Below are 14,592 nucleotides of genomic sequence, written 5' to 3' on the forward strand. Positions count from 1 at the left end.
TGATGCTTGAGAGCAAGCAAAGGGCCACACGAATGGTTGAGGGAAAGCCGAGCTGACAAGAGGATTCATCTGCGTCACAATGTCCTTTGAGCCAGGGTGAGAGGCGAAGACAAGGCATGCTCCTCTGGAGGTGGTCGGCCTTCTTTTGGCTTTACCTCTCTGGGCTCCTTCTGGCACCCAGCTGCTGGTCGCTTTCTGCATCAGGAGCCTTTTGCAAACCACATGTTCCAACTGGATGACGTCAAGAGACGACACAGTAAAGTCGTTGTTTTGTTTGTTTGGGTTTTTTTTTTACCCTGAGAGTGTCCAAATGGACCCTGATGTTAATAAATAGTACATGTCATACAGATGTTAGCTTGACTCAGGGACTACAGATTAAAATGTGCTTTTGGCTACCGGAAACTCTGGCTCATTTGAGTCATTTACATGGATGTGAAAACTGACATGTTGATTAATGTCCACTGTCCCTGGTAAAAATTGAAATACACTGGTGGGGAAAATATGATCCAGCATAAATAATTATTTGCATATCGATATAGTAGATCGATTTTTCGATGCCGTTACTATATCGTTATACCTCTAAGCATAATACTTGACTGATCAACATCATCACCTTTGCTGATACCAAGTTTGTTTTTCTTTCTTTAATTCAACGTCAGTGTTTAGATAAAAAGAGTCGTAGTTAATAAGCTTCAACTGACAGCTAAGGATTACTTCCGCCCTCCTCCAAAAAAATAATACTAGTACTTATGTGCCGTGAGAAAAGCTGCTTAAAATCAGTTCACTCCTTGATAAAGCCTCGAGCCCTCTGTTGGATAGAAGCAGAAATGCTCTCATGTTCCTTCGCCCTCTCTTCCCCCACTGACTGTTGCCTCTCTCTGCCTCTCTACACTACCTGCCCATCCCCCCATCTTCCACAGAGGAGTGGTGCCCTGGTAAATAATTGAGGCAGATTAGACCTCTGCTGTACAGTAGCTGTGCGTCGTAGCTGTTCTAAAACCAATGTTTCCCAAAGGCTGAGCGTCAACAAATATATTTGGTTTGTTTGTTTGTTTGTTTGTTTGTATGTTCTACCGTGTGTGTTCATCATTAATTTAACAACACCACATGCTGCTGCCTATATCTCATCAGTTCACCAGGCTCCCTGAAGTCTGTCCGCAAGACCCAGGCTCAAACATATGGTGTCACACAAATGCTGCTCTCTCTTCCAATGGAAGTGTTGTGCTTTCACTTAAAACAAAACAATTTGTTACTAAGTTGAGGTTTTTATTTGCCATGTTTATGGTTTCTAATTCAGCTTTATATACGTATCATTTTGGGTGGGGGGGCTTTTGCAGCTACAAATAAACGCCACTGTAGAATCCTGAGTGTTCATTTAATTCTGAGAGTGTACAAATGGATCCGTAGGGTCACATTTTGCAGTGGCATATATGAATAATCCTTGTGGAACTTGATGTATTGCCTCACCAGGACCTTGCAGCCTCCGTGCTGTCACTCCAAATCACTCCCACCCCCATGTATTTGATTTACGAGTATGACATTTCAAAAAGATTAAAGAAAAGAATTTCAGTGGAGACAAAAAAAGGGAGAGTATATTTGGAGCCATGTGCAATGACAGAAAAAGCATTGTAGGTGAGATCTACTGCATAATGAGGTATTTGCTGACACCTGCTGTCCTAAAGCATAAATTCACTCTTTTTTTATCAGTCACTGGTTCTAGAGATGAATTGGAAAAAACTGATTGGATGAAATTGGTATCCTGACCTGAAAATGTATTTCCTCTTTACCGAAGAGCTGGAGAGACAGGGAGACACCCCCGTTACTGAACAAACACTCTGTAGCAATGATTACTATCAGAATATAGAGCTATTTAACACTTTAACAAAAAATATCACTTACGCTATCTTTAACTGAAATAAAAACGAGGCTTTACAAAAAGACAAACTAACCGAAACGGTATTGTGTGTTTACAAATATCCTTAGTTTTAGTCTTTGTCAATATTTCATACATAAAGCCTAATATTTTCGAACATTTTCTAAAATAAAAAAACTGTGAAAATAGTAAATCTACAATTGTTCACAACGTTTTGCATAGTGGCGCGTTGTGAACTTGTAGATGGTCTATTTTCACAATTTTTCAGAACCATTTGAATTTCATCCCTGACAAAACTAAAACTAATCAAGACTAAACTAAAACTGAGCCTTTTCACAAAATAAAAACTGAACTAAACCAGCAAAGCCGCCCCAAAAACTAATCCAAAGTAAAGTGATAAAAAGAGAGAAAAAAAAAGAATTAAAAACGAATAATCTTGCTAGGGATTCATTTATTACTTCAACTGATATTTGTGTTCTTTTTGATAAAACAATTTAGCTCTTAAATGCACAATATTTTCACATAGTGTGTCTCCTTCAATAGAAAAATAATAAACATAAAACATTACAACTTTGTAATTCAAGATCAAGTTAAAAGGAACACCCAACATAAATCAACAATGTACATTTGATGGATCTGGATTTGGATTTGTTAAATCTCAACTACAGCCTTGAGAATATATTTAGAAATAGGCCTAAATCACTTTTCAATCATAAGGTATCGATTCGGTTGCAATTTTGTAAGGCTGAGAAAATGACGAATGGCTGCAGTGAACATAATTGACAAATGACAAATGAATCTACCCACTGTTCAAATTTCAACATCTCAAACCGTGTTTTTGCAAGCAGGCTGATTACAATGAGTACTCTGTCAATAAAACCAAAGGCTTCAGCGGTGATTTAGCAGTGAAAAGGCAAATGTCTCGGTCAAACATTCTATGTTTGTATCACAATGTGTACGTATGTCTACCGACTGGCAAAACATTGAGTAGGATTGAAGCGATAATCTTCGCCTACAATGACATGCACAACATAGGGATGTCACGGTTAAAGTGGTTAAACAAAATGAAAAATATCATTATTACAAGTCAATGTGAACATATACCCTTCGCCCTAAACAACAAATAAGTAAGTTAAGGGACAACATCACCCATTTTAACCTATCTTCATATAGTTGGTCCTCACTAAATTCTCATTATAATATGGTATAATTTTTGTCTACACCGTTTGTGTCTCAGAGGAGGGCTTTGGACAGTTCAGAAACCCACCAGATACCAGTGACATCAATGGGGAATCCAAGCTAATAGAAACGTCGGCTTTCTATTCCTGGGAAATTTGCATGCTACTTTTGGGAGCTGTTCCACCAGCAATAAATGAGTAAATTTGCAGAATATTTGGGTCATTTTCTTGTAGCACAAACAGAAAATGCACTTAAGCCGTGGAAAATATTTCTGGGAAATGTCACAGTGTCTGAAAGTCTGTCTACTATTCATTCAAGTACTACTATTCATTTCAAGTACTTCCTCCATTTATGGAATAAACAATTATTTGCTGAAAATCTTGTTTTTAGTTTAGGGATAGACTTTTAAATATAAAATCATAGGAAAGACGCAAGTTAATTCTGTCTAGGGTGGATTTTCCTTCATAAGCAATTGTATGGCAACATATACACCAAGCTTACTATAAGCTAATAAGATGGGTCTGTATGAATAAATCTTTCAACAATAGAAGGGAAGGGGGAACGGGAGACCTTTTAGTCCCACGTGGCCGGGGAAATTCAGTTTCAGCTGCACCCGGCCGATGGCTGCTCAGATGGTTATGATGAGCGCTCTGGGGGTAGCACTGGGGGTTAAGTGTCTTGCTCAGGGACACTTCGGCGCATAGACCGGGCGGGGGCGTGAGACAAAACCGGCGACCCTCCGTTTCCTAGGCGGCCTCTCTACCCACTAAGCTATGGCCACTCCATAAAAGCACTGATATGCCTGCTGAGGTGGACTCAGTGGTGTGTTCTACCATGTTACGCTATATATACGTAGTATACCGTCCCAGACAATTTGAAACAAATCGTATACCGTCTACTATTTCTTTCTCTGTATTTCTGTCATAAGGACCCTCTCTAAAATGCTAAAAGGGGCTATCCTTTCAATAAAAGGTACTATATACTAGCCATCCGAGGTACAGTATCTGATACGCAGGAGGAGGGGCTGGGGGCATGTGCACTTCAATAGCCGTGATAATGTGGCATCCGAGGTGATAATGACCTCACACATTAACTTAACAATATATAGGGCACACTTAATTATTAGTGTTGTTTGAGCGGTTATTTTCATTCGGTAAGTGTGGGAGGGAATAATTATGGTATGCCCTCCGGAAAAACCTAGAACACACCACTGGGTGGACTGTATTAATCAACATACAAAATATGTTGCTAAGATCAGAAATCATATTATTAAAAACGTACTATACTACAGTGTAGTAAAGGGGTTTCAGGAAAACAAGACTCACTGTGTCTACAACTCCTTCTGATCAGAAACACATTTGCATATAACATATACAATCAGCAACCAGCAACCAGAATTATAAAACATAGTAGAAAACAAATGCATGATGGTTCAATCATGGAACTGCATATAGTTGAAAGGCTTATATTTTCCTTCAAGTTTAGCATTTCAGTGACGGTGGTTTCAAGCAACAAGTGCTTGAAACTTCTAACCACTTTGGCTTTTTTTGTGTGCAAATGGGATTTTAACAGCAGCTGAGGCTCAGAACATGAGTATAATTAGGCCGACATCGGTTTGATGTGGAAACATTTGCTTCAAGAAAAACGTGGGTACATTCATAGTGTATTAAGAATCTGACCAGCAAAACCCAATCAAAATAAAATTAATTAAGATGTGCAATATCGCATTCAGCAATGGTAACCCTTAACAAATAATACTCTCGAGAATCCAATGCATTCCAGTGACACAACTTAGAAGTGATAGAAGCGGTCTACGGTATTAGCCTAACCCTAAAGGTAAGAAGCCATTTCCAAAGACGTGGTCCATGTGTCTTGCCAACATCGCTGTAGGTGTAGTCTCACATAGTCGGACGAGAATAGATATTCGCCTACTTATACATCTGGGGAAATCTAAAGTCACGGAATGGGCTTGACACCGCAGAAAATCAGTAGTAAACCAACCTACTCCCACTGCTTTGAAAACAAATCCTGATACCATCCCATATAAAGGAACGCCCCTGGTTCTGTGAAGCTATTATTATATATTTTTTTTTAAAGCGTTCAGAAGTTACATGCCTATTTGAGAAGCCACACCAATCCCCACCATGTCCCCCTTTTGGCCGAATGGTCAGAAAAATGTAACTCTATGACAAACACTTTCACAAAGATTCACAGGGTATGTATCGGATCATACATACTGTAGGACACAAACGGTCACCGTGGTGAGAATGATCAGTAGGCTGTCCCAAAGAGATAATAAACTTTTCAGTCAAAAAAAGTTAAGGTCACGTTCACACTCGCGGTCATTTTGTCATATCCTCGTGTGGAAATCCCACATCTCGACAATTGCATAGTGTTGGCAGAGGTGTGCTACTGACTGCATTCTTTCTATAGGTATTATTCAAAATAACTCTATAGGTAACAACCATGGATGGCAACAATGCTTCAAAGGTGCATGGCTTCCTACAGTATGTGGGGGGAAAAGGCAAACCTTCCTCGGTTTTGTTATAACGACACCTACAGCAATGTTGGAAAAATGAAATGGCCGATCTGAACGGGCCGACGAAAAATGGACGCAAGCATACCTATAGTAACCCCATCTCCAAACGCTAGCTATAGCTCAAAAGAGTTAGCATTTATAATTAATGAGCGCTACTATTCTATTGTAGTTCAGGTGACTCTGTGACGTCCTCCTCCGTGTACTCAGACTTTGAGCTCGTCAAGTCCATACCTTGTGCCTGTGAGGTAATAGTGTTGCATGGAGCTTCTTTGGCGACATCAGGGCAAACAATGTCATCTGTGGCTTCAGTGTCGGGAATAGTAACCAGGTCTACAAGAAGCGTGTCCTCGGCCTCCTTGACGCTCGACTCCACCTCCCTCTCTGGTGACCAAGCCGCCATCTGGCCAACGGATGAGTTATCTGTAATATATAGGAACCATTAACCCATGAAGACCTGAGGCCGATTCTACAAATGTCTTCTAGATCCTGGTTTTCTGAAAAACTCATGTTACTATATCAGTGGTACTCAAACGTTTTTCATGTCAAGGAACCCCAAAATGTACTTGGCCGCGGACCCCTCATCTAAAAATATTTTGTTCCAGGGACCCCCAGCTTAAAAAGATGTGTCACAAATGTTCACGATTTTTCAAAAATAGCAGATCTTCAAGCTCAACTATAGATCTACTAAGCTCAACGACTATGAGCTTGTATATCTCCTATTTTTGAATAGCGAACCAATGTGCTACATATAAAATGAGACAATTATTAATGGGTTAAATGGAAAGACGATGTTATAAAACGGTATACTCTAATCGGCTGCACCTACCCAAGCTAAACTGATCACTAGATGCATCTCCATAATTAGCAAACATGGAGTTGTTGCTCATATCGATGGCAGAGACCATCTCTGATAAGTCCGGGGTCATTGCCTCAGAGATATTGGAGATATCTGAAATCGATCGAGAACAAATGTTTATTTTACAAAGATTAATTCATAACATATGGGAATATACTAAAACCAATCAAAATGTGATTAAAACAACAATAGGTGGAATTTTGCAAACACCAAAAAGATCACTGTAATCTAAATAATATGCGTACCAAGGTCTGTAACAGTCTGTGTGGATGGGGATAGACAGGGGTCCAGAACACCCTGTTCTCTCTGACTGAGGTCTACATGACTTTCACCACAGGGACTCGATACAGCAACCGATGACATCTGAGTTGAGAAAACAAGAGTTTTTCCACGAATCATCATAATAACAGTCACAACATCGTTATAGCACACAAAAAGACAGGTTATCTTATGATGTGTACAATCATTTTAATTAGGGCTAATGTAGTGGAATGATTTGATAAGCTGTACCTGAGTGTGGTCACTTGTTGGCATCTCCTCCTCAGTGAGGCCGACTTTAGAGACAACAGATTCCAGGGTGGTTTCGCTTTGAGCGTCAGGCTGATGTGGACGGGTTGGGATCCTGTGCAAATACCCGTAGCCAATACCACAGCCAAGGCTAAAATAAAAGATGAACAAACCACTTCACCATCAACACCCAACAATACAATATATGATTATATGCTGTATGGCCAAAGCTGTGAATAGACAATAGCCATGTTTCCATAAATGCGTTTCTTATGCTTATTTTGAAGTGTAGCATCAGAAAATGTGATATCTGTGAAATGGAAACGGCAAGATTTGAAAAAAAAACAAAAAACATCTTCAATTTCGTGAAACGGCTTACACTCGCTAGAGATGTGTTTTTTTTTTACATCTCAAAGCTTTGCAAAATAAGTTAAGACAGCAACATTTAACTCACATAGGTACTAGTAGTAGAAGCCACGTTTAATAGCATACCTTCCGACATTTTCAAATCCAAACACACATTTCTAAATGCACACAAGCCTACATTTTAATCATACCAGAACAAATTGAGATGCTATAAAAAATGATGAAATATTCTGAAACCCTAGCCTACACTTTAAGTTGAAATCGTATTAATACCAGGCCCGGATTGGCCGTCGGGAGGACCGGGACTATTCCCGGTGGCCTGCCCTCTAGTGGCCTGCCTGAAAAAAAAAAAAAAAAAAAAATGTTTTTGCTTCAGTGATGCAGCAAAAAAAAATCTCTCCTAAGCTCAGGCCAGGCCAACCACAGTCAATTTCAATTCAATGCAGTCAGTGTTGCTTGCAGCTCAGTGCAGCTGCGGGCCTCCCCCCTACCTTTAACCCCCAAAAAGGCCCCCCTTTTGTAAGGCCCCCCAAAAATAAGGCCCCCCCCCCCAAAAAAGGGCCCCCCCAAAAAAACGGCGCGCGCTGTGCGCGCGCAGGGTGGCCTGGGTGGGCGTGTATCTCCCGGCCAGATTTGGAGTCCCACTCCGGCCCTGATTAATACTCATGTTTCATGAATAATGAATGAGGTTGAATTACGTTTGGGCATTCCTGCTCTGTTAATTATTCTACCATTTCATCACTGTATCCAACTTTAAATCTCAGATGACAGTTTGGTCCAAATTAAACCTATCATTTTGCAGTATTTCCACAGACACATCGACAGTGGGGAGCCTGGAATGCACTGGGAGGGAAGAGTCGTTCCAAACGATGTGTGCAATTATGTACGGCTTGTTATAAGTAATAATATCTCAGTTAATGTCTAATATTATACGTCTCAGCTGACTGGAGAATTAGTGCCCCCTACTGCTTATCTTATCCCATTAAGACCTGAGGCTGATTCTACAAATGTCTTCTAAATCCTAACAGTTTTCTGAAAAACGTATGTTGCTATATCAGTGGTTCTCAAACTTTTTCATGTCAAAAAAACCCAAAAAGCCCTGTTATTGAACAAACACTCTATAGTAATGATTACTATCAGAATATAGAGCTTTAACCGTTTGACAAAAAAACTACTAAACGTTTTGTTTTAACCAAAAAACATCACTTACGCTATGAGTGGACAGTTGTCACTATTAACTCTACAGTTCAAAGTACAGTGTGTATTTGGCCGCTGACCCCCACCTCAACATATTTTGTTCCAGGGACCCCCAGAAGCAAAGGTTTGAGTAAAAATATTCACTTTAAAAAATATATATATTCAAAGATTTGCACAATTTTTCAAAAATAGCAGATCTACAAGCTCACAGCACGGCACGAAGTTACGCGCTATGAGCTTGTATATCTGTTATTGCTGAAAAATCGTGACTCACACTCATATATAAAGCTACAACATAAAATGACACAGATGTTTTACCGGTTTTAATGGGTTAATGAACCACCTCTTAATTTCCTCCTAGGAAAACGTGCCTGATTCGCTTTTTTTTTTGCTCTTTTTTTTGCGACATTTCAAAAGTAATTCACTTGATAATTCATGAGAACACGGCTAATGGTGTGTATTGATCGATGCTATATGGTCCTTCATAACCACTGTATGTAATGCGTTTCTGTTTGAAGAGCACCCTACCTTCCGTCTCCTCCCCAGGCTCCATTAGGCGTCACCACCACCTCCCTGCACTGTTCAGTGTGCGTGTTGTACACCAGCAGCTTCAGAGGTTTCCCCTCGTTGACTTCAATCAAAGAAAAGAAATCCTCTGACTGCAAGGGGGGGGAAAATACATAAAACTAATTATCAATATATGTAAGATACAAGTCTAAGTATGGAACTGGTTGTCATACTTCAAAACTACATTTGACAGTGTTTTATGCTAATGTATACAGCAGGGGTCTTAGACAGGGGGTCCGGGACCCCTAGTGGGTCCTCAGAGTTACTACAGGGGGGGCCACCAAATGTTTGTGTGATAGGAACTTCTTTTTTAAATGAACCACTTGAACCCTAGAATTCCTTTTCTGAGGGGAACATTAGCCGAAAATAGCCGATCTACTTGTAGATCGGCTACTTTCGGCAAAGAGGTTTGGTGTAGGGGGAAAAAGAGCAGATCAAGTACAAGTTTTCTAAGTAATGAGGGTTTAAGTGATTAACTGTCTGAAAATACACATTAACATGAATCCAACACTGATGATAGTGAAATCAAACATGTCTATGAAGCTATCTCTGAAATCTATGGAAATTATTTATCTGCAACATAATGTTATACAATATTTAGTGGGGGTCCCTGCTTCATCTCTCTCTAAGTCTAAGCTAAGGGGTCCTTGGCCTGAAAAACATTGAAGATCCCTGGTATATACAGTATGTCTGCATTGTCTTTGAACTTTTAATAAAGAGAAAACAACCCTGAAAACGTACATCTTGTAACACCTGGTCAGCTCCCACAATGAAGTCATGATGTGCCTGCAAACCTGCCAGAGCCGCAGGAGAATGTGGTTCTACATCCTAACGGGGGAAATTGTTAAGAATGTTAAAAATCACACAGTGTTGAACATAATTCATATCAAATGTATTTATATAGTATATTTAAGAACAACTAATTTAAAACACTCTCATTCAGTACAAAGCAACCACAAGAATGCTATATTATAAGTGATGTCTTCACCTACCAATAGGCTACAAGAATTACTGCCAAAAGTGTCAAACCGAAAGTGCAGGAAGTACAGGTCTACAGGAAGTCCCGGTGCTTCTGGTAAGACACTTTTGTCTGGGACTGGACCGAAAATATATCAAAACCAACATTTAGAACCAATAATCTACTTAATCTTGCTCATACTGTGGTGGTGTAGAAAAATAGCTTGTAGATCAGCTATTTTCGTTATACATTTATTTTTTATAATCGTTCAACGATCGTAATCGAAGCAAAAGTTTGAAGTAACCATGATATAGATATGATTTGAAGTCTTATCGCCCCACCCTTGCTTTCGGCATAAGATCTTAAGAAATTAATAAACACAGTTTCAAATTAGAAGATCTTTTCCAGATGAATACTGTATCTCTTGTGAGATGAGAGATAAAACTGGGGAAGTGGTCACCTACCAATGGGGCTGTCACGATTATGAAATTTGACTTGACAATTAATTGTCGCTCAAATAATTGTGATTAACGATTTATTTGTGTTTTTGTCATTGAACACATATATATGTTCAAACAGAAATTAAAATTGTATTCATGAATACAATTTTAATTTCTGTTTGGCTTTTAGGCTTTGTAAACAAAAAGGTCCACACGGCAGATATGATAAATAACTTGAGAAAACATGATTAGTGGAAATAGTCGCTCACGCGTTTTGAGCTTGTAGATCGGCTATTTCCAGTATTTTTTCATAGATATTTGAATTATATAAACATTTTTCAAGGTGATGATTATGCAAAGAATTATTGCCATTATCTCAAATAATTACGATTAGGTGATTATGTAACAATTGTGACAGGCCTACTTACCAAGACATGCCAAACGTTCTCGTTGGCTCCTTCGAAGCTGCAGAAGCGAACGCTGGCGCCCAGCAGGCCTTGACCACCCCACATGTTACTGGGAACGACCTGGAGCTCTCTGACTCGCTGGCTTTTAGTGTTGTACACCTCCAGTTTAACCGCTTTCTCCACGTTGGCTTTTAACAGGTCTTTCAGTAGGTCACTCTCTTTGTTCTGAGAGCAGAGAGAAAAAAAGGCAAAGCTAATTTAGACAGTTAAGTGTGTGGTGGAATTCACGGTCTATCAGTAATAGGAAATAAAAGGGTCAGAGTCACTGCTTAGAAGGTGGTGGCGTTGGTGCTTTAATACAGTGGTTCTCAACCTGTGGGTTGGGACCCCCACATGATTTTTTTTTGGGGGGGGGGGGGGGTTCCCAGATGACAGTACAGTGACAAATTAAGGACTTTTAAGATCTTTTTAATACCCCCCCAAAAAAGAAGAAAAAAAACAATGCACCAAAAGTCATCAACAAACTATACTATAAAAACTGGTCAAACATTGGTTGAAAATAGCCGATCAACAAGCTCACAACGCCTCGCAAACGCGAGGCGTTGTGAGCTTGTAGATATTCTAGTTTCACAATATTTATCTGTGGAACCGAGTCAAACTAAATGTAATGCCTCAACTCCTAACATTTCTAAGTGCTTGTCAGGGTGTTTGTCAGTTCAAATATGATTATTTTGGGGGGTCACAGCCTGAAAAGGTTGAGAACCCCTGCTTTAATACATGAGTGGACAGGGGAGTTGTACATTGACAGTCGCTCTGCCGCGAGCACAAGGAATCAGACCAGGTTATACTGTCACGTTACAAGGACAAGCTGTACCATAAACAAAAGCTATCAGGCCTAAAGAGAGATATCTTGGATATTACGTAATGTAAAATATAATGAATCATATGCCACAGAGATGAATAACATAAGATGAACTGGAAATGATGCACTGGAAATAAGGTTACATATAACCAATCATAACAGAATATGATTTCTTCCTCAAGTGCATAAAAGCTTTTCATATCAAAAAAGGATAGTTCAATCGTTTTGTGCAAAATCAAAACGATTTTTCACCATTAGTACAATAACAGTTAAAGGGAGGGTAAGTGATATTATAAAATTGAAGCTGATGAACGGGTACTCTCTCCTGATTGGCTGATCCCCCTGAAAATGTATTTTATTTTTATTAAAGATATGGGGAGAGCCCTGTTATTGAAAAAAACACTCTATAGTAATGATTACTATCAGAATATAGAGCTTTAACTGTTTGACCCCAAAAAAAAAACGTTTTGTTTTAACCAAAAAAACATCACTTACGCTATGAGTGGACAGTTGTCACTATTAACTCAGTTCAAAGTACAGTTCAATACAAGGTCTGCTAAGAGGATTTTAAACCCAAGAAAGTCAATGGCTGTACCATAAACAGAGTGGACAGTTGTCGGTCTTGCTTGACCAGCCCATAACAAACAGTTTACTCACAAGTCGGGTATTTCCTATTGACAGGATGAAGTCAAAAAAGGGCTCCAGACCGGCCGTTTGAGCAGGAGAGTTATCCTGAATCTGAAAAGTAAAAATACAGAGTCACTGTTTTAACTTAATCCAAGGGAGGTTGTGACCATAGTCACCACCATGTGTCAACTGATTGATTGATGTACTTTGATTGATTGATTGATTGATGTACTTAGTAAGACATGAGAAACAGTACATGGAAGTACAATTCACAATACAAGGTCTACTAAACTGGATAACTCATAAAAGCACTAAGCTTGTTTAAAATAAGTTCCCATCGACACAAATCATGATGTCATATAAGAGAAGGATATACACTACTATACAGAACATCATACGATCAGCTTACGAAACATAAGAAATATGTACAAGAAAAGAGTTTGGGCAAAGTTATGGCAATTATGACCCAGTCTGAGTTATTATGATGTTACATAACAAGGTTAAACATAATTAACTTATACGCTCGGGTGGCGCAGTGGTAAAGTGCCTGCCCACCACCACGGAGGTTGTGGATTCTAATCCACCGTGGTGCAACCGGCTTTGTCGGGCGGCTATGCGAACACAATTGGCCCATGTTCTGGGGCAGGAAGCCGGGCGGGGAGGGTGATAATAGTCACTGCATGTAATCCTACAGGCTGGGCGGCACCTGTCAGCAGGGATGTTGGGCGGGAGGAGTAGAACGAAGGCTATATGTCCTCCTGGTGGGGGCTCCTCACTGGCAGCAGGCGAGTCAGTAAGATACAACAGCAGTGACAACACAGAAATGTGTGTGGGGTGGGATTAATTGTCATAAAGAGAAAAAATCAGATGGGGAGAAAAAGGGGGTAAAAAATAATTGGCTACTCTAAATTTAAGGGAGAAAAGGAAAGAAAAAAATCATTAACTTACTAGTTACTACTAGTAATAATCAGTGGTGGACTGTGGACAGTAACTAAGTACATTTGCTTACTAGTACTGTAGTTATGTTTCACTCTGTTACATTTCTAGACCGGGACTCTTGGGACCAAAACTCTATAGTGAAAACATATAGTGAAGATGGCCGATGTACAAAGATTTATGTTTTTTTTTGTAATGTTCTAAAAGTCAATACAGCAATGCATTGATATATTATGTTCTTAGCAATTTGTACTTTTGAGTATATTTGTACACCACAGGAGGAATATGTCATTGACAGCTCTCTCACTCTCCCACACACTCTCTCACACTCTCTCTCTCACACACACACACACACACACACACACACACACACACACACACACACACACACACACACACACACACACACAGCCTAGTAGTGTGTGTGAATTAGTTTGCTGGATATCAGCCAAATGCCACCTCATCACCACCTCCTCCTCCTCATCATCATCATCATCACAAGGCAATGAATCAAGCAACAAAAATAGTTGAGTACAACATTGTCAAAACAGCAACATGCAGATAGACAATAACCTGGTAACAGCTCTTAGCATGTATGTGGAGAGTGCCCTTTAAATTCAGAGGGTGCTTGCTTCTCATTATTAGATAGATATCAAGTTACACAGTGTGATTTGATATAGAAACCAACCTACCCCATGAACATGGTAGCCACTGTTCGTCCCCCCGTCTGACAGAAAGGAGCTCTGCGGCAGCCCCATCGTTACAGTCAACCACAGCTATGATCACTGGAATAGAATGGTATTAAAAAGCATTACTGGAGCTACAAGCTAAGGTCTGCTAACAACAGTGACAGCTAATGAAGCAGGAACTACTGGCTGCATAACATCCTGCATGGGTATTAAAGGACAGGCAGGCGTTTCCTCGCTATTGCCACATTCAGGCCAGCTAATAAATAAAGAGAACAGATACACACACGCTACGGAGGCCTGGATCCAAGTCTTGGATGAACTTCAACGTGGTGTCTGCACTTTCTTTTTTTGGCCGTACATCTACGTAAACGTTTATATTTCCAATATAAAGTTTTACCCCATAGCCATGGATGTTGCAATTATGTACGGTCTCTCAGAAGTACGCGTATCTTCTGTATTGTTCAATAAACAGCATTTTAATCCGATTAGTGGCCGTTTTCTCATAGAATTATAATGTATCAAAGTGCAATACACCGCCCAACCGATAGGGTCACGTGGTTGAAAGCATACGGAGAAAATATGGAGAAAA

General features: G+C 39.8%; 1 protein-coding gene across 1 annotated transcript; it reads right to left on the reverse strand.

Moving 5' to 3' along the window:
* Positions 1-1,649: 1,649 nt before the first annotated feature.
* LOC311038789 (Golgi reassembly-stacking protein 1-like) lies at positions 1,650-14,173 on the reverse strand. The gene is made up of 9 exons (XM_084048391.1): positions 14,007-14,173; positions 12,409-12,489; positions 10,911-11,114; positions 9,826-9,912; positions 9,046-9,176; positions 6,958-7,105; positions 6,693-6,810; positions 6,418-6,540; positions 1,650-6,011 (listed from the first exon to the last, which is right to left on the reverse strand). The coding sequence occupies exons 1-9, from the start codon at positions 14,070-14,072 to the stop codon at positions 5,752-5,754; spliced, it is 1,218 nt and encodes a 405-aa protein (XP_083904517.1). The 5' UTR covers positions 14,073-14,173; the 3' UTR covers positions 1,650-5,751.
* Positions 14,174-14,592: the final 419 nt, after the last annotated feature.

Source organism: Gymnoscopelus microlampas, assembly GCF_963454915.1.
Source record: "Gymnoscopelus microlampas genome assembly, chromosome: 22".
Lineage (NCBI taxonomy): Eukaryota > Metazoa > Chordata > Actinopteri > Myctophiformes > Myctophidae > Gymnoscopelus > Gymnoscopelus microlampas.